Here is a 25,418-nt window from a genome sequence, read left to right on the forward strand (position 1 = left end):
AGGCAGGAAACCCTACACCAGTGATGGCGAACCTATGGCACGGGTGCCACAGTGGCACGTGAAGCCCTATCTGCTGGCACGCGGGCCGTTGCCCTAGCTCAGTTCCAACATACATGTGTATGTGCCAGCTCACACAAAAAGGCTCTGGGAGGCCAATTTTGACTTCCAGAGAGCCTCTGAGGAGATGGGGGAAGGAATTTTACCCTTCCCTGGCTCCAGGGGAGCCTTTGGACCCTGGGGAGGGTGAAACATGAGCCTATTGGGCCCACTAGAAGTTGGGAAACAGGCTGTTTCTGGCCTCTAGAGGGTCTCCAGGGGGTGAGGGAAGCTGTTTTCACCCTCCCCAGTCATTGAATTATGGGTGTGGGAACTCACACTTGTGCAATAACTGCCCTACACCATTTCCATTCCTAAGTAAAATGATTGTTAAGGTAGTCACACACAATTTTGTGACCTTTTTTTGCTACAACTGAATCACTGCAATTAATCTTTAAGTGAACCTCATTGACTTTGCAGCTGAGAAGATCTCAAATAATGGTGACCTGACCCTCAGGATACTACAGCTGTCCCAAGTACATGTTGGTCTCCATGTCTCACCGAATTTTGATCACGTGATCGTGGGGATGCTGTGATGGTTTGCAACTTAATTGTCACCAGTGCAAGAACCTGTCATAAATCACATTTTTTTCAGTGCCATTGAAACTTTGAATGCTTGCTAAATGAATTGTTGTAAGTTGTGATCTACCTGTATATGATTTCCATTGACATTCTTTCCCTATGAAACATATTAGGAATAATTAATTGACACCAAGACACCAAGAACCTTTCAATATGATGCACCTTTATGCTTCTATGTTTGCTGTTTGAAAAATGGCAACTAAGGACTTCATTGATAAGGCTGAGCTCTGAAATCACAAGAAATAGAGAATGGAGCATCAGTATGTTAAGACCTGGGGTCTTTAGCTAATACATGCTATTTATGTGTTCCACTTGCTGTATTTGAGTTTTAAAATAGGTTAGCAGATAGTGGGCTAATAGAAGAGAATATTTGTAACTCAAGGTTGAACATTTACAAATCCCACTCCCATCTACCATTGATGATGTTACCTAGTTTGGCAATGAAATGTCTGCGGGAAGACCACCAAGAGCACCAAGGACCCCACAGATACTGTTCAGGTGATTTCTGGAATGAAGAGATCTCAGTCCCACAGTTTATCATATTGCTATTTATTTTCTTTCCTTCCTTCCTGCCTTCCTTTCTTCCTTCCCTTCCTTTCCTTCTTTCCTTCCTTCCTTCCTTCCTTCCTACCTACCTACCTACCTACCTACAAACAATACAACTCAGGGTCACAGTTTCCAAAACTGCCTTCCGTCCTTTAAGAAATTCTAGAAAACCGCAATATTAAATATGCGTTGACTGCTACTGCTAACAGAACAAGTAATGGTACTAGGGGAAAAAATAAATAAGAAACACTGTTTTGGAGTTGTATTTTGTCTTTCATATGATACACAAATAGAGACATATACCGAATTCCCCCTGCCTGTTCATCGCATGCCGCTTTTTCACACCCCTGCCTTTTTTGCTTCCTGTCCACGTTGAAAGCCCTTATTTATTTTCCTTGGGGGTATACTGGATGAGGCCCATTATTGCTTCATTCTTCATCACTCCCTCAATGAACTCCTTTTCAGCAATTTTGTCTGCAAAAACAAAACCAATGCGTACAATTAAATGATTATTTAGGTGGCATCAGGGGCGGGTTCTGGCTTACCTCACTGCTGGTTTGCTTTCTCACACCCCGTGCAGTTTTCACGAGCGTGTGCGCATGCACAGTGCTAAAAACCTACCTTCTGGGCATGCACAGAAGCGAAAAACAAGACGGCAGCATCTATGGCACCGCCAGGAGTTCAGCAAGCAGGGGGAAATTCCCGCTACCGGTCCTCTAGAACCGATCTGAACTGGCAGGAACCCACCCCTGGGTACCATGAAATATAAGGAAGAGAACAGGGAGGGCAAGGGCCTAGTGGTCAAGACACACTCACCTCCCACTTAGAAGGTTTTGAATTCGGACCTAGATAGCGGCAGATGTTTCTTCTCTCACAAAGAGAAACTCCCTGCAGGCTTTAGGAAGAGACTCTGGCCAGTTAATGCTCTGCTCTTCCCATTCATCCTGAACCCAGCCCAAATTAAAGGGTCACAAGATGTGACACAGTGATTAGAATGCAGCACTGCAGACTACTACTGCTGATCGCTGGCTGCCTGCAGTTTGGCAGTTCAAATCTCACCAGGCTCAAGGTTGACTCAGCCTTGATCTTTCTGAAGTGGGTAAAATGAGCTAGATTGTTGGGGGCAATATGCTGACTCTGCTTAGACAGGGTTTAAAGCAGTATATAAGTCTAAGAGCTATTCCTATAACCCCCTCCCCCCCCAAAAAAAAAATATAAGGAAGGAATCAATGAGGATTCATTGATAACAAGTAGAAGTTAAGAGATCCGTAACACAAATTATTTAAATGGTTTTAAGCCCAGACTGTTTTCTATTTTTTAAAAAAATAGATCCTGGATTTTAAATCAGTGCAGAATAAGAGATAGCTGAGTGTTCAACAGAAAAGTGAAAGATTTTGGCAATATTCCTTTGGATATGGAAGTGGAGTGGATATTACAAACATTCCTGTATTTGTGAACATTTGTGATTATGAAACTACAATAGAGCTACCATATCTGGCCTGCAAGATTTCAGGCAGCCACTAGATGGTAGCAAAGCATCTCTTTGCTGCCACCTGCGCCTCTGTCCTGGATGCATCTATTGGTCCTTCAAGATTCCTGCAGCCCAGATACCAGTATCGCATTGGCATCCTTCAGTCTCGAAAGACCATGGTATCATGCTGTGGATTCCCCAGAGCATGAAGCCTGGGTAGGTTAGTATGGAGGATAGACTGTTACCACAGCTCTGGTAATGGTTGCTGTCTTGGAGAATGGCTGTGTAATCTTGGGAAAAGGTATAAAAATAGTTAAGCTTTCAGGATGGAGAACTCCCCCCCTCCTTTTCCATTCCATGTTATGCAAATATTAAATGTAATTCAGGAGTAGGCCTAATTTTTAAAAATGGTTGGAGCTACTTCAATAAATATTTCTGGAAAGAATCAATAACGATGAATTCCGTTCAGACTAATCTGACTAAAATTATACTCATTGGGTTCAAACATTATATCTAATTATAATGTGATTTCTTTGAGTTATTTGAGTTGGAGCAGTGAATTGCATGAAACATTGACTACTTTAAATTTATCGGTATGTGCTTAACTGGTTTAACCATGGTTAAGAAACCAAGTGATTAATATTGTAATTCTTAACTATCCATAATTTGCAGATAGGCCAGAAAAGGCTTTTGTTGCACAATCATGAAAATCTACGACAGCCCCGAAAATCTATGACAAGGTGATACAGAGATCTCTCACAGATACATGGTGAGAGATCCTTTAAAAGGGGGGAAAAGATCACTTTATATATAGTTCAAACATACTATGTTTGTAATGTGTTCTTCAATTGGCCAAAAATAAGTATTCAAGAATCTAGAGAGCATGCTTAGTAACTATATATGTAATCATATCATCCCATAATATTCTTACTTATCAATGCCTAATTGCATATTCGGGAGGTGTGTTTGCCACATTATAGTGAATTGTCAGGTTATTTGGGTTTAACCTATTGCACAGATGTTGCTTCTAGCTGGCCTGACCAGTTCTGTTCAGAATCCACATTCCACATGGGAAATTTGTTCAATACCAGCAACATTAATTAAAGGCACTCCTTGTTACTGAAATCAGGTACTCAGAGAGGCCACATTTTGCTCCCATCTAAAGTGCTGGATTGTGAGAAAAGGACATGACTTCCAATCTATCCTTCAACTTCGGAGTGGCTTTGGGCTGTCACTCTCAAGTGGTAAAGACAAAGTAGTCAAAATTCTTCCTCCAAAGTAAGCTATTATAGAACAGATGTGTTGTTTTATATGTAGATTGTTGCATGTAAAGTTCTATAACTATTAGCAATAAATAGTCAGGGTAGGCTATGAAGGGCAAATTTACCAGCATCTCCCTTGCCAAAAAATGCCCACAGCTTGTCAGCCCGTTTCTGGGGCGTGTTTTCATCATCAGGCAGCAGTTTCTGTTCTTCTGGAGGAATCATCTTAAATATTGCCTGGCAGGATAAACAGAAACAAAAGTTATAGTCATTCTTTCTATGCAGCTAAGCTTCTTGACATTCTAAATCTTTGCCTAGGATACCTGGAGCAACTGATTCTCCTCATTGGATGGCCTGCCTGCCTTTCAAGATGTAGAAGAACCAGGAGCCCTGCCCTCAGCACCTAACACCTGATTCCTGGTCCTCCATTGGCCCATATTCTCTCAACATCCAGGGTCCCCATGGATAAGGTTTCCAAATGTAATCAGAACGGTAGGATTGCAAATATTTGCCTTATTTAGAAACAACTGTAAAGCTTGGGGAAATCATCTAAAAGGACAAGTAAATATGAGAGCAAAGGAAAGTAAAATGTAAAAAAAGGAGAGATAAAAAAACGATGGTTGCATAAACAAAGTACAAAAGATTTTTTTAAAAATAATCACATTTATTTCCCGTGTTCTTGTTTGTAACCCAGATAGCAAATTCAGTGAAGGAGGTGCTGGCTTTGTACCCCTTGTGTCATCAGTTTTGCACACAGGAGTAAGGATTTCTCAGCTGCAGTGAGATTCAAGACTGAGTAGGGATTCAAAGGGGGAATTTTTTCATGCACATTTAGCATAATTACGACACTACATTGCTTAAAAACTGATGCCTTTGAGTCAGGTGTAGCCTCTAGTGATTTCATGGGCATGGCCAGTGGTTTCCACAGCACCATTATGGAAGTGGTTTGCCATTGCCTTATTCTGGTATTTTGAGTTTCCAGAATAACTTTGCGAGTTCTTGGCTTGTCACCCATTTTATGTTCAGTTGAGTCAGGGAATCTGTGATTATGGAAGCAATGACCTAGAGTTATCATTATTTCAAGATAGTATGGCAAACGTCTGGAGATCTTTAGGTCTCGCCTCTCGTTTAACATTACCATATCTAGTAAACCTGTGTATTTAATAATGAAACCAGCTCCATATGAGTGAAGATAGGCATTCTAGTAAGTATACTATATCTGGGCTGAAAAAATCCAGATGTTTATTAGATGGCAAATAGTCCAGATATCATGTGCTTGAAGTAGAAGAGCATCAATGGATCCATGGAGACTTATCTGTGTATTTTTACTTATGGCAAACCTCTTCAACCTGGTATCTTTTATACGTGTGGGACTGCAACACTCATAATTCCCAGCCTGCAAAACTGCCAGTGCTATAATTGCATTATGGGTATAAGTCTTGCTAATTATTTCTGTGAAATATGAATATGAAATGAAATCATATGAAATATGATTCTGTGTTCCAAAATGATGATCCTGTACATTTGGAAGAGAAGTGTGAAATAGCTTAGCCTGTTCAGCAACACCTTTTCATCTTCCAAACTGAATCTTGGAGACTGATCAGTTAGGATTCGTTCATTGAAATTTTACTCTTGCAACAGGTTACAAATACCGGTATCTGGTTTTTGTATGATGCAGTCATGACAGGCAGTTGCAGTCCTTCAAGTGCTGGATTACATATCTCATCATCATTTATCATTGTTCATCCTGGTAGAAGGCAGAATATCTGGAGGCACATCCATCTGTGATGCCCCTGTTTTTCTGCTGTTCATCCATATGACAATGTCAGTCAAACAAGGGAACTGTTTAGGATCTTGGGTTTGTTGCTTCTTAATTATACCTCACTAGAGGGGCTGGGGGCTATTAAGCATGGAGGAGATGGCCCCCCTAATGGCTGGTATCATAAAAACTAAATGTTAATGGATCATTTTGTGAGCCTTTTGTGGCTAATTATCCTCCAAGAATGTTGGGAGCAGAATTCCTGAAATGTCCACCTGACCATTCCAGTTCTGAGGAATTCTCTGAATTTACATCTGGGGAACATTAAAAGGCCAATTGTCATATAAGCAAAAACAAGAGCTCAGTAATATCCGATTAGGACGTGGCTGCCCATCTGAGGTCACCCGAGTTCTTATCCAATCTTATTTCAGTTTATCCCAGATTGAACTTGTAAACCTTTCTCGGATGGGGATTTAAGATTCCCTTCATGGATTCTCATCGCAAAAGAGTGCATCTTTTTAGAATTCCCGTCTGCCATTGCCAGCATAAAATCTTCTGGGCTGCTGACGTATTTGCTCTGGTGTTTTGAACCTAATCCTGGGTCTTTGATGAAACAGTCTTACCATACAAAAGATAAATATATTTCTCCACGTTTGCACACAAGCACTCCCACACATACACACACAGTTCCACAGTTCTTTCTTTCTCACTCTCTCTAATTTGTTCTGATAGAGTTGCTAAATTTAAAACTTTGTATTTGTCCTCTTTTCTATGCTTTGAATTACAGCTTGACACATACAAATTAAGCAGATCAAGTTGTTTTCTTCACACATTTCTATGCCGTTAAGCCTTTTATTTCTGCTTATTAAATGCCTGCTGGTGAAGATGCAGGAGCAGAAACAATTAAGTCAAAACTCAGCTCACCAATTGTAGGGAACAAGGAAAATGACCTTGGGGGAGTTGATAGAATTATGCCAGTTCTGTTGACAAAGGGCAAAACAACTTTTAAATCCACAACAAACAGATAATATTCTGAAGAGGTTCAGATGGACACCTTCCTCACTGAACCAATAAGAAGGGGGTACAACTTAATCACAGTTATATAAGATTCTTTTATTGTAACCACTCTAAATAAAAGTCATTTTAATCTTCTTGTAGAATTGATTTCATGATTCGGTCTACCTGTAAGAGCGGACATCAATCTTCCCTCCAACAACAACCCTTTGATGTGGGTTGGGCTGAGAAGAAAGTGGTTGTGCCAATGACACCTACCCGGTTTCCTTAACTGAGGGAGAATAAGAATTGCTAGTTTCTTATTAAGCACCTTAATCATGGCACCATACAAGTTTAATTCAGTGTTTCCAGACCTTGGGAACTATAAAACACATGGACTACAATTCCCAGGAATCCCCAGCCTGGCTCTTTTTTGAATTTTATCATCGCTTGAAGTGTTCTAAATGTGTAATCCGCCATAAGCCTCAAAGACTTAATACATTTATTTGGGATTTCAAATAAACTATAGCCTCTGTGTAGAATTTATTCATTTTAACACCAAGGAGACAAGACACTTCTAGTTAGGAGTGGTCAATTGCTTTGATTTCATTTTCATTTTTCAAAACTAAATTAGTGTTTGTAACTTTTTAGAAGACTAACTGAAGATGTGATAACAATTTCCACTGGCAGGTGATACCAATCATTTCCTAATGAGATCCAAATTTTTTAAATCCTGCCTATGAAAAAGATGCCTTATTGATAGTTTTTTTGTGGTACATAAATTTGAATTTTGGCTTTAGAAAGTTGGGAATTTGTGAAGTGCATTATTCACAGGCACACCCCTAAATATTAATAAACTAATGTACAGCATGATCCTGATGTAATACATCACATTAAAATGAAATAAAATTTGGATTCAAGCAAGTAGGTGATAAATTTGCAGTGTTTTAAAGATTGACTACTGCACAGCCTAATTTTTCATCTATAAAATGGAGCAATACAGGCCTACCTTAAAAGCAGTACAGGTAACGGCCTTCCCATCCTAGCCCAAGTCTTGATGGCCATAAAACGGGTCACCCGTATCACATATCCGATTTATGGTCTTTCTTTGGGGCAATCGTTAAACAAACACCATAATCATTACGTGAATGCCATATTAAACAAAACAATGATTTGCTGTGGGAAGATTTTGCCCCAAAATGGAAGTAAATGCCAATTTTTGGCTAAATGTTCATAAAACGTAGTCACATGATTGGATGTTATAAACAGCTATAAATTTGATTTATAATTTTATTATTGTAAGCCACCTAGAGTAGCCCCATGGCAAAAAATAGGCAAATAAATTTAATTAAGGCAAACTGTCTATTGAGCCCCCAGTCATAAGTGACCAGTCATGTTGAAAACTACCTATACTGTATATCTTAAGAGAACACTTTGTTCTCAGGCTTTGTGATCTTTTGCTAAACTGAGTTTAAGTAATTTAGCAAGTATATACACAGCAGTGAAATTCTTTGATTTCTTTCTTACTGTTTTCAAATAAATATTCCTTGAAATTTTTCAGTCATTCTGAAGGTTCCTATGCAGAAAATACTGGACAGAGGTGCTTCTAAATTTCAGAGTTTGTGGTCTGTTATTGCTCTCCCAAACTTTTCATTCCTATAGATTTCCTATAAGGCAATTGTGACTTAAGAGTTGTGTTTTCACTGAAGAATTTTTGCAAGAAATTACTGATTTAACATACTTGTTTGGATTGGGGGGAAAAGGGAAAGGAAAGCTAATTTCAAAACCACCATCTGCCCTGCCCCATTAAGCAGAGGTGGGGAAAGATGATCCCTTTATAATTTGTGGACTTCAACTCCCAGAATTCCTGAGCCAGTCATACTGGCTCAGGAATTCTGGGAGTTGAAGTCCACAAGCCATAAAAGAACTATTGTTCCCCACCACTGCTATTAGAGCTACAGATATGTTTAATCTTAGCAATTAATTTGGCTTTTTCCACTGCTGAATAAATTGTTTCTGAAGTTGAAGAGCATGTCCTTAATATACTTTTCAAAGTTTATTTATTTTTTCTCATTTTCTAACACAATTGTTTTACATTGGTTTTTATTGATTATGGTTTAATATTTATTTATTTATTTAAAATTTTGTTCTATCTTGTAACCCATCTAAGAACTGATCAAAACAAGCCTAGTTTAAAACATGCATGTGAATACAGGTAGGAGAGTATATGCACTGAAGAAGTATTCTTGGTGGAGGAACAAAACAGTTTAATTTGTTATTAATTTAGAGTACCTTGTGCCTGCCAATTGGATATAATAATGTGATCAAAAACCACTGGCTAGGCTGAGTAGGAAAAAGGCAACCCACTTTAAAAGTGACATGTCTTGGAGACAATGTTCTCTTCAGTTTGTAGACATCTACATAAAGTAAAATGTTTGCTGTAAAATAAATAAATATAAGGATTTGTGAATGACTGCAAAATTGTTCTCGCAGAATTCTTGTTGGGCCTGAGATGTACTGTGGTGTTGATGGAATGAAGAATGGGTGCACCCATAATTATGAGAACTATAGTAAGAAATAGTTTTGAGGGCCACAGGAGGCAGTGAGTTCTAGTCTTGCCTTTGAATCATGAAGCCATCTGGGTGACCATGGGCCAGTCCCCAGTCACAGCCCTAGGAAGAAGGCAAGTTGCAAACTTTTTCTGAAAAGCGTGGCCAAGAAAAATGAGTGGGGCTAATCTGGGTAGGAGTCAAAATACAAAAAAATGTGTATTAAAGGATCTGTTATTGACTTGGAGAATCTTATTTCAGGATCACTTCTGTATCTGGCTGCAGCTGTGCCTTGACAAAGAAATGAAACAAAGAGTTCAGTAATTTCAGCACTGAGTTTGTTGGAATTTACTCTGTGCTCTGGTCCCCAACGTTTTTTCCACCAGGGACCAGTTTCAGCAAGACAATTTTTCTATGGCCCGGTGGGGGCGGAAAGGAGTGTGGTTGGGGGCGGGATTAAGCATGGGGGTGCTGGTCCTCCCCGCCCCTCTTTCCCGCCATCGCCCTGTGGCCGGCAGAACCTGCCTCCCAAGCCCTCTTGCCCAGCGGGAGCTAAGCGCTGGAGAGAGGGGGTCAGGCTAGCCCTCCTGCCTCCCCCCAGCCAAAAACGCAAAAGCGCCCCGCGGCAGAAGCCAAAAGAGGCTTGAGCATCTCGGTCCTTCCCGCCCCTCTGTCCCGTCCATCGTCCTGTGGCCGGCAGAACCTGCCTCCCGAGGCCTCTTGCCCGGCGGGAGGCGAAGCACTGGAGGGAGGGGGGTGGCGGCATGAGGGCCGGCAGCTGCTGACTCCACGGACCGGTGCAACATGCCCCGCGGCCCGGTACTGGTCCGCGGCCCGGTGGTTGGGGACCCCTGCTCTAAATCAATTGATTGAGTATTGTAATCTCAAATGAGAAATCCCATTAGAAGACTAGCTAAGGCCTTGTATTGATAGGGGAAAGTATTTTGTAGTTCAAATATTCTATTGATCCAAGGCCTTAGCTTTGGGTTAAGCTGTAGGATCCTTGGTGCTCTCTGAGCTTAGTTGTTTTCTTGTAGACGTTTCGTTGTCAAACTGGATAACAGCATCAGTGTCTTGTATTTCAGTTTAGCCCTGGAGAGCACAGCTATACACACATCTCTGAAATAACACCTACCAAACTTTTTCCTTGAAGTAGAAAATTCTCACAACTTGGAAGGAGCTGGATTTGCATATTAATTCTATTTAGCAGGATCCTCCCCACCCTTTAAGTGAAAATCAGTCTAGAATGTGTTATTTAAATGTAGTTTAGGATTGGCTTCAGGAAGGTGACAGAGCTATATAGTTACTTTCCCCCCAGTTTATATCTTTTAAACTGTACCCCGGAAGAACACTGGGTCAGAGATGTGATCCTGAGAATTAATATAAATCTCAGCTCCATTTAGGATTTAAAACAGTAACTTTGAACATGGACCGTTCCCTTGTAGTTTACTCTTTGTTCCAAGTTGTGTGATGGAAATATTTGTAATTTGTATCTTCTATTTGTTGTGAGGATAACCAAAGCCAGGAAATATAGTTCATCTTTAAGAATAAGCAAAGAATAAATATCATGTTTAAAATCGGACGGATGGAGTCAGTCCTTATTTAGCAACTGCCTCATTTAGTGACCATTAACAATTGTAGTGCTGCTGAAAAAATAACTTTGCAACAGGTCTTCACGTGTATGATTTTTACAGGTCACTAAAGCAAAGGATAGCTGAAATAAGATCATAAGCACAACTGGTTCACTTACTGACCGTAACTGAGTTGCTGGTCCTAATTGTGGTTGCTAAATAAGGAGTAACTGTATAGCAATTTTTCCATATACTGGTCTGTTCTTTAACTTACCATCTGTTCTCTTTGTTTCTCCTCTCTACTAAAAATAATAGTAAAAAATAATTAGGTCTTTGCCTGGATCTGAAAAACCAACATGGTCTATGTATTTTTCATGCCTTTATCTTCTCAAAACCAGAGGAATTTTCTCCTCTGGGTGGAATAACAAAATTGAAAGGACTTCACAAATACTGTGTGGAGAGAATCCGAGCCTTAGGTTCAGCTAGTCTAATATTAATCTTTGATTGCTTTGTCCTTCTGTGGTTTGTGGAGCACAACTGGAATCTAGAAAAGTAGAATTAAAATAGCTTTCTTTTCCTTAAAAAAAAACACCTTTTCTCTCAGAAAGGAGTGGGTAGAAGAGGGTTGACACCCAAGAGGGAAAATTATATGGGGATTTAGAACTATTTCTATTGTAAGAATTGTGCTCATCCTATTAAATAAGCACAATCAATTTCGCCTCTCCACATTTGGGAAGGGCTAATCCATTTGGTTGCAGGAGACAAGCATTAGCCTACGTAATCCATTAATTTACCATAATCTAGGAGTGGATTGAGAAAGTCACACAGCCATTAGCCATTATTCCCTTTCAATGGTGAAAGCCAGTGTTCCCTCTAATTTTTTTGGGGGGTGGGTGGAAAAGTATAGTGTCTGAGCGGCAGTCCCTTCGGGACTGGGCAGTACAGAAAAAATAAATAAATAAACAAACAAACAAACAAAAAGCCCACCCTGTTTTGCCTCAGAGAATTTCAAAATAAAATACTGTACTGTGTGTCTATAACAGTGAGCTCATAATAGGGCAACTCTCTCAATATCAAAATGCCACTTAAATAGTTGAGCTAGTTTCAAACTAGATTTTGATTTTCTTTCTCTCTTCCTTACTCCCATTCTTTTTCTTTCTCTTTTCCTTCCTCTCTTTTTTCTATCTGTTTCTCTCTCTTCCTCTCTTCCTCTCTCTCTCCTTCCCTCTCACTCTTTCCCTCTCGGCTTCTGGGCAGGTTTGGAAAACTCTGAGTTGATGATGATTTTTAAGTGAGCGATTGCTCACTGCCCAGCTTAGAGGGAACTATGGTGAAAGCTATCTTTATTTTGTTAACTTACCCAGCCTCTCGGAATGCCAACTTTGTATGGCTTGAACTGGCCCAGGCAGAATGAGACCTGAGACCCAATTCAGTTTAACAGGACCACATACAGTATTTGAATGGAAAGAATTGGATTTCACAAGTTTCCATCTACAAAAGGAGGCTTATTCTAAAAGGATGTAATTCAAGGGGAAACAATGAGTTTCAGAGGGAGCAGACAGTAGCAGGAAGGAAATAAGCCTTTCCCGCAAGTTTCCTTGCTAAAACCATTAAGTATGAATATCCACAGTGATCACTGTGTTACAGATAGTCCTTAAGTTACGACTACAGTTGAGCTCAAAATTTATGTTGCTATGTGAGGAATTTGATAAGTGAATTTTGCCCCACTTTACAATTTTTCTTGCCACAGTTGCTAATTGAATCCCTGCAGTTGTTAAATTAGTTAGCATGGTTTGTTTATTTATTATTTATTTAATAATTAAATTTATAGGCCGCCCAACCTCTTACGGACTCTGGGCAGCATGAAACTGGCTCCCCACTTGACTTGGCCTGTCAGAAGTTTGCAAAAGATGATCACATGACCCCCAAGGACACTTCAACCGTCATGAGTCACTTGCCAAGCATCTGGATCTAAATTAAGAACCATGGGGACGTTGCAACAGTCAGGAGTGTGAAAAATGGTCATAAGTCACTTTTTCCGGGGCTGTTGTAACTTTGAATGGTCACTGTGTGAACCGTTGTAAGTCAAGGATAACCTGTATTATGCAAGAAGACATTTTTGCCACAGATTGGCCAATGTCCAACCCTTAAGGGTTGCCCCCAATTCCTCCCAACTCCCTGTCCCTTCCACAGACCACCACCTCCACTTCCCCGAAGGTTCCTGGCACTCACGGCAATGATCTCGAGGACTTCGTTCTTGCTGATCTCTCCACTGCGGTCTACATCGAAAAGCGAGAAAGCCCATTCTAGCTTAAGGTCAGTCTTGCCGGAGGAGGTCAGGTGCAGAGCAATGATGTACTCCCGGAAGTCAAGAGTCCCATCATCATTGGTGTCGAAGCTTCGGAAGACATGCCGAGCATAGACTTTGGGGTCAGAGTTGGGGAAGAAATTGGAGTAGATCTTTTCAAAGTCAGCTTTACCGATGCGTCCGTCGGGGCATTGTTTTTTGAAGGCGTCGTACCATTTGACCAGCTCATCCTCGGAGTACTTTGTGTTCAATTTCAGATCATCAAGGATCTCCTTGGAGATCATCCCGCTCTTCTTATTCCCCATCGTTTGGTTGGACGCTCACCTTCCTAACAATGCTTCACCAATGCTGCTGGAACTAGCCCCTTTTGCTTCCACTGAGCTAGTGGAAGGGCAGGTGGCCACAATACCTTCTTATATAGACTGTCTGGGATGGACTTTTGAACCTGCCTCCTTGCCTCCCCTAATGGTCATGAGTGCACCAACCCGGATATCACACATATGAAAGGGGAGACTATTTTGGTTGTGCTGATCACAGTTTCTCCAAGCTCTTTAGCACAAAGGAAATCAGCTTTAGACATCACTGGCCTATCTGCTCTCTGCCCCCACCCCCAATCCTTCTAGCCTCCTTTGGTTTTACAGGCCAGCTTTATTCAGATGGTGTCAGTCTCAAGATAATCACGGGTGCTGGGAATAATACACACACACACACACACACACACGAATATATATGAATGGGGAAAGATGGACAGACAGATGTACATTGATGTCAATTTGTCACTGATGTGAATTGTACTTTAGGATTTAATTCTAGGACGGAAGGAAGGAAGGAAGGAAGGAAGGAAGGAAGGAAGGAAGGAAGGAAGGAAGGAAGGAAGGAAAGAAGGAATTATACACCAAGTTAAATTTTCCCTTATTATCCAGTTTGACCCACCTGGAAAAAATATTAGGATATCTCCTTTTCTATATTGTCAAATAAATAGTTTCCCATCCAAATAAATAGGTGTATTTTTCAGCAAAGTAATGTTATATACTTAACATATTTCAGTTATTGTTTACAGATAGTCCTTGACTTACGAAGTTCATTTAGTGACCATTTGAAGTTACAATGGCACTGAAAAAAATGACTTATGACCATTTTTCACACTTATGACCATTGCAGCATTCCCATGGTCACGTGATCAAAATTCAGGTGCTTGGCAACTGACTCATATTTATGACGGTTGCAGTGTCCCAGGGTCATGTGATCACTTTTTGCGACCTTCTGGCAAGGAAAGTCAATGGGGGAATTGGAATCACTTAACAACCATGTTAGTAACTTAACAATTACAATGATTCACTTAACAACTGTGACAAGAAAAAACGTAAGACAAGTCAACATTCACTTAGCAACACTCATTTAGCAACAGGAATTTTGGCTTCAATTTTGGTCGTAAGTCAAGAAATACCTATGCGTGGCTACTCAAGGAATAAAAAAGCTTTGTTATGTTTTTTTTATGAATGTATGTACCATGTGTAACGAGATTACATACATAAACAAGAAGTCCTTAATTTATTAATCAGATTCCAGAGCATAGTTTCCATTGATAAACAAGGTGGCAGTCATTCCTTGAATCGAATAGCTATGGAACCGTGGAAAAAGTGTTATAAGATCAAGCATGGTCATAAGTCCAGAACTATCTGTACATTAGTCTCATTGATGGGGAAGAAGGGAGGTGTAATGGAATAAAATCCGTTTAGCACTGAATCTCATTAGAATACAGGCGATAAATCTGAGAGGCTTAAAGCTTCTCATGCTGGATCTAGAATGTTCTTCTCATTGCTTACACTCCTTCTAATCTGCCTCTTCTGAAAAACTGCCAGTAACAGCTCTCGCCTTATCATTCATCTTATAACACAATAAGGGACAGAATAACAGAGTTGGAAGTCTTCTTGTCCATCCGTTCTGACTCCATACTTTCTCAAATGAATAGTTGTCCAGCAGTGTTCCCTCTAATTTTTTGGGGGGGTGGGCGGAAAAGTATAGTGTCTGAGCGGCAGTCCCTTCAGGATTGGGCAGCACAGAAATAATCAATAAACAAACAAACAAACAAACAAACAAACAAACAAATAAAAAACCCACCCTGTTTTGCCTCAGAGAATTTCAAAATAAAATACTGTACTGTGTGTCTATAACAGTGAGCTCATAATAGGGCAACTCTATCAATATCAAAATGCCACTTAAATAGTTGAGCTAGTTTCAAACTAGATTTTGATTTTCTTTCTCTCTTCCTTACTCCCATTCTTTTTCTTTCTCTTTTCCTTCCTCTCTTTTTTCTATCTGTTTTTCTCTCTTCCTCTCTCTCTCCTTCCCTCTCACTCTTTCCCTCTCGGCTTCTGGGCAGGTTTGGAAAACTCTGAGTTGATGATGATTTTTAAGTGAGCGATTGCTCACTGCTCAGCTTAGAGGGAACTATGTTGTCCAGTCTTAAGAACTTCCAGTGTTGGAGTACCCACAATTTCTGAAGGCAAGCTCTTCCACTAATTAATTGTTTGAACTGTCAGTAAATTTCTCCTTATTTCTAGGTTGCTTCTCTCCTTGATTAATAATAATAATAATAATAATAATAATAATAGTAATAATAATAATGATAATAATAGTTGTTGTTGTTATTATTATTATTATTATTATTATTATTATTATTATTATTATTATTATTATTTTATTAGATTTGTATGCCGCCCCTCTCCGAAGACTCGGGGTGGCTTAGTTTAGATCAGATTAGTTAGATTAGATTAGTTTCCATCCATTGCTTCTTGCCCTGCCCTCAGGTGCTTTGGAGAATAGGTTGACTCCCTCTTCTTTGTGGCAGCCTCTCAAACACGGTTATCATGTTACCCCTACTTCTTCTTTTCATTAAGCTAAATATACCCAGTCCCAGCATCTGTTTCTCATGTTTTAGCCTCCAGGTCCCTAAGCCCCCCTTGTGTTGTGAAATCATATTTACCTGACTCTTCAGTTTGGCCAAGAGACATGGAGGGATTCACTCTCAAACTTATCACCTCAATTTCTCAATTAAGACATTTTTTTTGAGGTAGTGTGGCATAATGGATAGGAAAAGGATCTGGGAGACCTGGGTTCAAGTCACTCTTAGCCACTCAGGCTGATTTATGAATGGTTTTGGGCCATTTAAACATTCTCGCAGCAAAGCTGCGCCCACGGGACTGTGGGGAAAAAACGTCCCAAACAGAATGCTACATGCATGCTACTTTTAAACCTCAAAGTAGTATGGATGTTTTACACAATAAATAAAACTTAAGACATACTCAAGAGGTTAATTGTTTTGGTCTGCAGCTAATTTGTCTGTCCCTTGCTACCTTCAACCATATGTTCAATCCTCTTTGCCCTTACAGATCTGTCAGTAAGGCAGTATTAATGTCAAATGAAATCCATCAAGATTCAGTTGAGTGCCTGTGTGTGCTTGTGTGCATGTACAGTACATGCAGTAGAAAGAAATTTCCTTTATATTGCAGAAGAAGAGGAAAAGACAGGAAGGAAAAATTTCCAGTCCCTGTCTCCTCCTCCTCCCTCCCTCCTCTCTCTCTCTCTCTTTCCTTCCTTCCTTCTTTCTTCCATTCTCTTTCCTGCCTCTCTTTCTTTCTTTTCCTTCCTTTCTTCCCTTCTTCCCTTCCCTTCCTCTCCCTCCCTCCTTTCTTTCTTTCCTTCCTTCTTTCTTCCCTTCTTTTTCCTCCCTCCCTCCCTGCCTCTCTCTCTTTTTCTTTTTCTTCCTTCCTTCCTTCCTTCCTTTCCTTCTTCCCTTCTCTTCCCTTCCTCTTCTTTCCTCCCCCTTTCTTTCCTTCTTTCCTTCTTTCTTCTCTTTCCTCCCTCCCTGCCTCTCTCTTTCTTTTCCTTCCTTCCTTCCCTTCTTTCCTTCTCTTCCCTTCCTCTCCCTCCCTCCTTTCTTTCTTTCCTTCTTTATTTTTTTCTTCCTTCTTCCTTCCCTTCTCTTTCCTTCCTCCCTGCCTCTCTCTCTTTCTTTTCCTCCCTCCCTCCCTTCCTTTCCTTCTTCCCTTCCCCTCCCTCCCTCCTTTCTTTCTTCTTCTTTCATACACTAGTGGCAGTGTAGTTGGCCAATAGTGGCATTCAGCTAGATGGCCAATGTTTTACTGAGCACTGTAGTTTAGCATATCTTCAACAAACTAAATTGCTTATATGTAAGGAAAGAAAGTACAACCAAACTTCAACTTCCAACCATTACAATGGCATCAGTGGTGAGTTCCACTTACCTTCCCTACTGGTTTGCATCGTGTCAGAAGTACATGTTTCACTTACATGGGCGCCCCCGTCACTTTGCACAAATATGCAGAGGTTTCTTTGCAAGCCACTTTCAAGGGGAGGCAACCAGAAAACTGATTCGGGAGCATGCCTGGCTGGTCACTGTTGCCGGTTCCCACAAGCAGGGGCAAATTTCCACTATTGGTAGGGAAGAACCGGTCCAAACTGGCAGCAACCCACCATTGAATGGCACCAAATAAATTATAGCTAGACCTCAACTTATGACTACAGCTGAGCCCAAAATCTATATTGATAAGCAGCTCAGTTATGAGCTTCACCCCATTTTGGGACCCTACTTGTCACAATTGTTAGGAGGACCATTGCAGTTAAGTCAGTAACATGGTTGTTAAATGGATTTGGCTTCCATCATCATCATCATCATCATCATCATCATCAATAAATAAACATTTATTTATAATGCCCTTTTGACAAAGGGCATAACAGCATGTTAGGAATAGCCAGCATATTGCCCCCCACAATCCGGGTCTTCACTGTACCCACCTCGGAAGGATGGAAGGCTGGGTCAACCTTGAGCCGGTGATGAGATTTGAACCGCTGACCTGCAGATCTAGCAGTCAGCTTTGCTTTGCTTGTCAGATAATTGAAAAAGGTGATCACATGACCCCAGCCCACTGCAATCATTGTAAAAACATGCCAAATACCAAGCGCCCAAATTTGGATCATGAGGCCATGGAGATGCTGCAACAGTCACAAGGCATCTTTTTCAGTGCCATTGTAACTTCAGATGCTCGCTAAATAAATGGTTGTAAGTCAAGGACCGCCAATATGAGAGGTCATGTGACCAAAATTCAGATTCTTGGCAATTGACTTGTATTCACAATGATTGCAGCATCATTTGCAATCATCCCAGCTGGCTTCCGACAAGCAATAGGGAAAGCTGGATTCACGTAACCATCATATGATTCATGTCTCAACATGTGCCATTTGTTTAACAACCCCAGCAAAACAGTTGATAAAATTGGGCCCGATTCCCTCAACAACCATCTCACTTAAACAGAAGATTTGGTTCCAATTGTCCTTTTTAATTTTTGGACTCTCTGCATTTACTAAGTGACTTTGTAAATGAAGGAGAAGCATCTTTGGGTCCATTTGAAACTTCTTGATGTTCTGATGACTGATTAGAGCAGAGAACAATTGTCCGGCCTAAAGATCCAGCCTTTAGATTTCAAGAGTCTGACTTGTGGAAACTATTTCCATACTTAACTGTTTTGTCTGAAATGGTTTGGGGATTCCTGCTTGAGCAACAAATTGGACTAGAATACCCCCAAGGTCCCTTCCAACTCTGTTCAACTCCATTTCTGCATCCTATAAAAATTAGGATGTGATTTATTCTGCAGGTTGTGGGAACAGAACAAAATGAAGCTGATGAAGTATCATGTTTAAGACCAGGTCTCTGGAATTTCTAGATCTGATCTGGGATAAAGGCTTTTGGCTTATACCTGATCAGTTATCTAACCAATATTGACTGCGTTGGCCCATTGCACAAAATTTCATTTGGTTTTGATTGATTGCTGTACAAACTCAAAAATATTGATGGAAATTCCTGCACTGGGCTCAAGTTACTTTACCACTATGGATTTACTGTACCACTGACGTTTACTTGGACCATTCAAGATTATGGGGAACTTTGTATATTGGATTCAATTTTAATCATCCTTAAAATATCAATAGTTCTAAAGATAATCATGATTCAAATTATTGATTTTGATGGGAACCAAGTAGAGCTACTTGATAAGCACCACTTATTTTTAAGTGAAATACTTGAAAGCAGGCACAATACAGTATATAATTATATAATTACAGATAATCCTTGACTTACGATTGTAATGGAGTATGCCCATCATGGTTGAAAGTCATAACGATAATAAATAAATAAATAAATAAAATAAAATAAATAAAATCAGGCCACACATATAATTGACCTGAATTTATAGCCTTTTGGTGGCAATCATTAAGCAAAAGTGGCAGCTATAAAGTGGCCACCAAAGTCATTGAATGCCACTATTGTTCACTACGGGCTGGTTTTGCCAAAACCCAGAATCAAATGCATTTTAAAATATTATACAAAAAAACCGTGGAATACAGCAAACATCCATAAATATGAGCCAGTTGCTGACTTCCCAATAGGCACCAGCTCTAAGTAGAAAATGGAGTTCTATTATAATTTCAAATAGTCACTAAATGGGCATAAATCAAAGATTACTTATATGGAATTGGCAGGGCACAGTGATAATCTAATTCAGTTCCAAACCATTTTAACTAGGGGTGTCCAACTTTAGCAACTTTAAGACTTGTGGACTTCAACTCCCAGAATTCCCCAGCCATTCCCGTGGTTTAAACCTTGTGAAGTGACTGTTTGGAATGTTTAAATAATCCTCCAGAGTAGAAGAGTTTACTGTTTTCATATCTCAAACATGTGGCTTTGCATGTACAAGTCTTACCCTCAGAAAAAAATTCCCCTAATAGTTTAATTAAATCTAGGCAATTGTAACTTTTATCCATTATTTCTGTCTCTCTAATGCCTGCCTCACTTCGTTCGAGGTGTGGTCCAACAAAAATGAAAAAATAGTACATTTTTTAAAAGTATAAGATGAAATTCAAACTATATTGCTAACTCTTATTCTTTACATGTTTAACATTTCTACCCTTTTCATTCACTCCACCTTTTCCACTGAGAGCTTTAAATCTGAATGCAGCTTCTGTATTCTAAAATCACTTGGAATTCAGACTCTGCTCCGAAGAATTTGTGGAAGCTTATCAGGGGCTCTCTCAGAAGAATGCCAATTTACATTTATATATTACAGGTTATTGAATGGGGTCCGCCAATTTATTTACAGCATTTTCTGGCTGGGTGGGTGTGTACCTACCGTGGACAATGTGCTCCATTCCTCATTCTGTATATTGTATCCAAGTTTCTCCGATGGCGACTAAAGTTACAGGAACTCCTTAATTGCCACCTTATCAGGCCATCATCCGTATTCCAGGATGATTGACACAGAAATCAGGGTGGGGGAGCCGGGAACCAAATTTAAGATCTGCAGCAGCAACAGCAGCAACAACAGCCAGGCTGGCAGGAGAGACTAAGTGAGTTTTGTCTGGTGCTGAGTTGAGTGGAATCCAAAGAAGACGGAAAACAGGATTCTGGCCAGGCGCTAAGGCTGTGGAACAAATGGGAGGGAAGTAATTCCTCTATAGGGAATACTGACTCAAAGCTAAGGTGAGTAGTAAATAGCTGGACAAGAATATACTTAGGAATTACCCTAGGATTTGCACATTACAGCAAAGGTCACCTCTAAATTGGGCTGCTATTGTATCTCTGTGTGTATGTATGTGTGTGGTTCATGGTTCATATATTAAAGATGCTAGACAGCTGACAGCCTTAATTTGCCTGAGCTCTCCTGTCCACCTAGCACTTTGAAGTAGATAAATAGGTACCATAGTGTTCCTCTGATGTATAACCATGCTGGCCACTTGGTCCCAGTAATTGTCTTGACAATGCTTGTTCCCTCGGTCAAGAAACCAAGATGAGCCCTTGAGTTGAACACAAATGACAAAGAAATGTTTACCTTAATATATCCAATGGGAAAGGCTATCGAGGGGTAAAATCAAGTCAGTGATACCCATTCTGCCCGTTAGCTCTTTCTGACAACTTCACAAAATGTGCGAGGGTGGGAGAGAGTGTTTGACCTTATCGAAGTTGAAGAGTTTGTGGCATGCTAGTGTGATCACACTTTCGATATTTCTCTGCAAGTGAAAGGGATGGGGGAGAAGTGTGTTTAACTTACTTTTCGGTGCCAAAAAACATACCCAGCTTCAGATTTTCAAAGGCAAACGCAGACTTTGTTTGAAATGTCCAAGTCTCCAAATTTCGCAGTGTAATTTGCTAACTGTAAAAAAAAAATGCAGATTCAGGAAATGTCTGTTCAAAATGCATAGTATTATGAAAACAATGTACATGGTTGCATAAATTAGGGAAAACATTTGCCCAAAATATAAACATTAGGCAAAATTGCAAGTGAAATATGGTTGTTTGGATGTCGGCTCATTTGAGGAAATTTCAAATTGAATATTCCACTGAACAGTGAAGCTTTGGGCCAGTTAACCTGTTTCATAGGGTAGTTATTAGGGTGATATAAATCAAGTCAGTTGAGGGTAGTGGTTAAGATATCAGACTAGAAACCGGGAGACTGTGAGTTCTAGTCCTGCCTGAGACAGAAAGCTAACCAGTCACTCTTTCACCCCTAAGAAGCAGATAATGACAAACTATTTCTTAAAACCTTACTACCGTAAGAAAACTGCAAGGACTTCTTCAGATAGCTGCCAGGAGTAAAAAAAACTGACCTGAAGGTACAATCAATCAATAATAAAATAAAAGATACATAAATAATAAAGGCATCTTTTAAACCATCTCGATGTAGTTGTAACATCATGAAATACTGAAGCTGACAGATCCTCTCTTACCAGATAAACAATCCCACTAGATCCTCTAGGATTTTGTTGTTTCTGTGATGAGAGTTAATGTTGTCAATTGTTGAATTAGGCTCATCTTTCTCGTGCCAGCATCGTGTTTACTTTCTGTGCTACAACTTTTTATTTTTAATGGTGGCACTGCAAAAGAGAGTATTTCTTTATCGAGAAGTCAGCTGACTTTTTAATTTTCCCTTGCGTTTCAGTGAATGCTCTATGGTGTTTAATTTTACCCTTATATACTTATTTGCCAGCAAATCGCACAGAAGGAATAAATCTCATTTTTAACCCCTCAGGACACAATTTTTAAAGGTTTTCTGCAATAGTGGTTTGCAGTTCTGATAGTTGCTTTTATTATTTATATTTGTTAGCTATTTATGCAGAGTATTTAGGCATTGCAGGCAATTGTTTCAAGCATGCAATTGCATGGTGAAAATATAAATACATTTTTGTTTCAAAGTCAGTCTGAGAATATATTTTTTAAAAAAATTTAAACTGAATTACTACTGCTGCAAAGAATCAAATATGCAGCTGTCCATCAGCGCATCAACTTGCCTCAAAAATATTCCTTTACAGACTCAGCCTTTAATATAGCTATCAAGGACCTCCTCTGATTTCCTTTATTTTTTCAGATGGCTACCCTATGCAATTAGGTTACTAATTAACTAGAAGTAAAAATAAGCAGACAATCTTGAACATTCACCTCAGAGAACAGTGGAATGTGCAGAATTAAACAAAATCCTCTGAGAAGGATTTGCAGAATCTAAATTTAACATCTGCTAGTGGCTATCACTGTGGTGGTTCAGAATCCAGAACTTAATTTTTTGACTATCCTTTTTGTTGGAGCAGTTATGAATTCATTCTTTTGTCTTTTAAAAAGCATTGTTTTCCATTTGCAGCCATGAAGCTTTTGTGAGGCTTTTTTAAAAAAAACAAAATCCCTGGCCTGCTGTCAACTTTCTTCCATAACTTCATCTAATATATCTTTGTGGCTTTTATTTTAAAGCACAACCTTCACACTTTCCCTTGGGAATGGATGGATCCCATGCCAGGTTGTAATCTCAGTTGAAAAGATTATTGAATAATGTCATCTTGAGCTCCTCTCTGGCAGAAAAAAAAGCAATTTTCTGTCCTGTCTCCCTCCTCCCCTCCCGGAATCCACTCTGATGATAATTTATCTTCCGTCCATTGCTGAATAAACTTATTACATGTATCCACTCAGCTTGTCCAAACATTTTGATGGTTAGCTAGTCAGACCAAAGGGAGACATATATCCTGCGTGTGCGGAAACATTTTCAATACACAGTCTCCAGTTTGGAAAAACAAACGCGACCCACACAAACACAATCTGGAAATACAATAAGCGGGTGTGTTGAAAATGCTTCCAGTCTCCTGTACAATGCCACACTCGATTCTTTTCATGCTTAGAGGGTGTGGGGGAGTTTTGAATTGCCTGAGCAAGTTATGCCTCACATGTTACTCTCTAGAAACATTGAACTACTGTGGTTCTCTTCTGGCTGTTTGAAGTTGTAGTTTAGGTACCAGTCTGAGGAAAGCTTTTCAGAGTCGCTATCTTTCAACTGTTTCTTGAAAGATTAAAATTGCACAACGTGGGTCAGATCCTTCTATGGATCGCATTGTAGAAATTGGCCTCCAATAAATAGTCTTACATATTTCCCGTATTTCTTTTCCTGACCTAAAACCAACAGCTTAAAACTCCACCAGCATATTATATTCTATCTGGATCAGTGTTTTCTAATCATGGCGACTTCAAGATATGTGGACTTCTATTCCCAGAATTCCCCAGCTGGGGAATTCAGGAAGTTGAAGTCTATACATCTTGAAGCTGTTAGGGTTGAAAAATGCTGATTTAGAAGGTCTTTGAGCTTTATGGTTTATGGAGTCAGCCAAGTTACTATATAATATATAGTGATGTATCACTCTAATGATGGCTGAAGCGGTGCTATAAATCGCTGGTGTGGAACACTTTTGGCAGTAAGAATAAAAAGAGCTATGACTGATCTGTCTTTCGGCATTCGGGAATAATAGGGAATCCAAAGGCTCTCAAGAGAGTATGCAGGAAAGGGGGTTGGTGTCCAAAAAACACGAGTCATGGCACAGAAGAGCCACAACGGCCATTTTGACTTTTTTTTTGACACCCCCTCCCCCAACAGGCCTCTGATTGCCGTCAGGGGAAATGTTAAAAGGGGCAAACCTCAGGTTTTCTCTTCTTTCTCTTACAGCTTCAACATTCACCCACTAATAATTGTTTCAAATAAGTGCCTCTGAGCATATAAACGGGGCTCATCGTCCTTTCTAACCTATACTATTGTTGGTGGCCCTGAATTTTATTGCTCCTGCCTAAAACATTTGTCCTCAGCAATGTTTTGTGAACTGAGCGGTTTTATGATGAATATAAATAGAAATATGGATGTAAATAGAATATAAATAGAAATATGTAGATGGATAGATGCGTGGATAATAAAGAAACCAATTTACTGCTTCAGACCAGTAGTGGGTTGCTACCGGTATGGTAGAGGGTGGCGCACTGGTAGCAAACGATGTACTGCGCATACAGCTTTGGTTCTCTTGCATGCATGCATGCTTGTGCATCACGGCATATTTTTGCTTCATGCGGATGCGCAGGAGCAAAATCTTGTGTGGAGATGCGCATGTGTGTGAGATTTTGGTGATTTCTGAGCTTCTGTGCATGTGCAGAAGCAAAACAATCACCAAAATCTTGCACATTTGTGAGATTTCAGCGCATTTTTTGCTTCCTGCACACGTGCAGAAAAAAACACTCTGGGAAACATGCACACACATCTGAAGCTCTGCGCACAGCGCAACAGTAGTGGCACTAATGAGAATACGCCCCTGCTTCAGATCCTAAGAATTTGATGCTGCTCTTTTAATTGATAGAAGATAAGAGGTCAATCAATTAATCAGAATACAATTCGAAGGAACCCTGGAGGTCTTCTAGAAGTCCAATCCTCTGCTCAAGCAGGAGACCCTATACCAGTGATGGCGAACCTTTTTTCCCTCGGGTGCTGAAAGAGAGTCTGTGTGCGCTATTACGCATACGCGAGGACCAATACCCATAATTCAATGCCTGGGGTGGGCGAAAACAACTTCCCCTGACCTTCCCCCCTGGAGACCCTCTGGAGTCCAGAAACAGTCTGTTTCCCAACGTCTGGTGGGCCCAGTAGGCTTGTATTTTGCCCTCCCTAGGGTCCAAAGGCTTTGCTGGGAGTGATTAAAAATGCCCTTCCCCATTCTCTCCCCTGGAGGCTTTCTGGAAGCCAAAAACGTCCTCCCAGAGCCTCTGTGCGAGCCAAAAATCAGCTAGCCGGCACACGCATGCACTTTGGAGCTGAGCTAGGGCAATAGCTCGCATGCCAGCAGATATGGCTCTGCGTGCCACCTGTGGCACCTGTGCCATAGGTTCGCCATCACTGCCCTATACCATTTCAGATAGGTGG

The 25,418-nt window shown here is 40.3% G+C and overlaps 2 protein-coding genes across 2 annotated transcripts in view; one reads left to right on the top strand and one right to left on the bottom strand.

Annotated features, from left to right (window-relative positions):
- Window positions 1-1,480, top strand: part of UBE2S (ubiquitin conjugating enzyme E2 S) — a 49,320-nt gene extending 47,840 nt beyond the window's left edge. The window contains exon 5 of the mRNA XM_070729922.1: window positions 517-1,480. Coding sequence (XP_070586023.1) covers window positions 517-632 — 116 coding nt within the window. The 3' untranslated portion in view covers window positions 633-1,480. The remainder of the gene's footprint in view (window positions 1-516) is intronic.
- On the bottom strand, window positions 1,353-13,442 carry RCVRN (recoverin). Its single transcript, XM_070729925.1, has 3 exons — window positions 13,062-13,442; window positions 4,083-4,194; window positions 1,353-1,698 (listed from the first exon to the last, which is right to left on the bottom strand). Exons 1-3 carry the CDS (start codon window positions 13,440-13,442, stop codon window positions 1,607-1,609), a joined length of 585 nt encoding a protein of 194 aa, XP_070586026.1. The 3' UTR covers window positions 1,353-1,606.
- Window positions 13,443-25,418: the final 11,976 nt, after the last annotated feature.

The sequence above is a fragment of the Erythrolamprus reginae genome, chromosome Z, assembly GCF_031021105.1.
Source record: "Erythrolamprus reginae isolate rEryReg1 chromosome Z, rEryReg1.hap1, whole genome shotgun sequence".
Taxonomy (NCBI): Eukaryota; Metazoa; Chordata; class Lepidosauria; order Squamata; family Dipsadidae; genus Erythrolamprus; species Erythrolamprus reginae.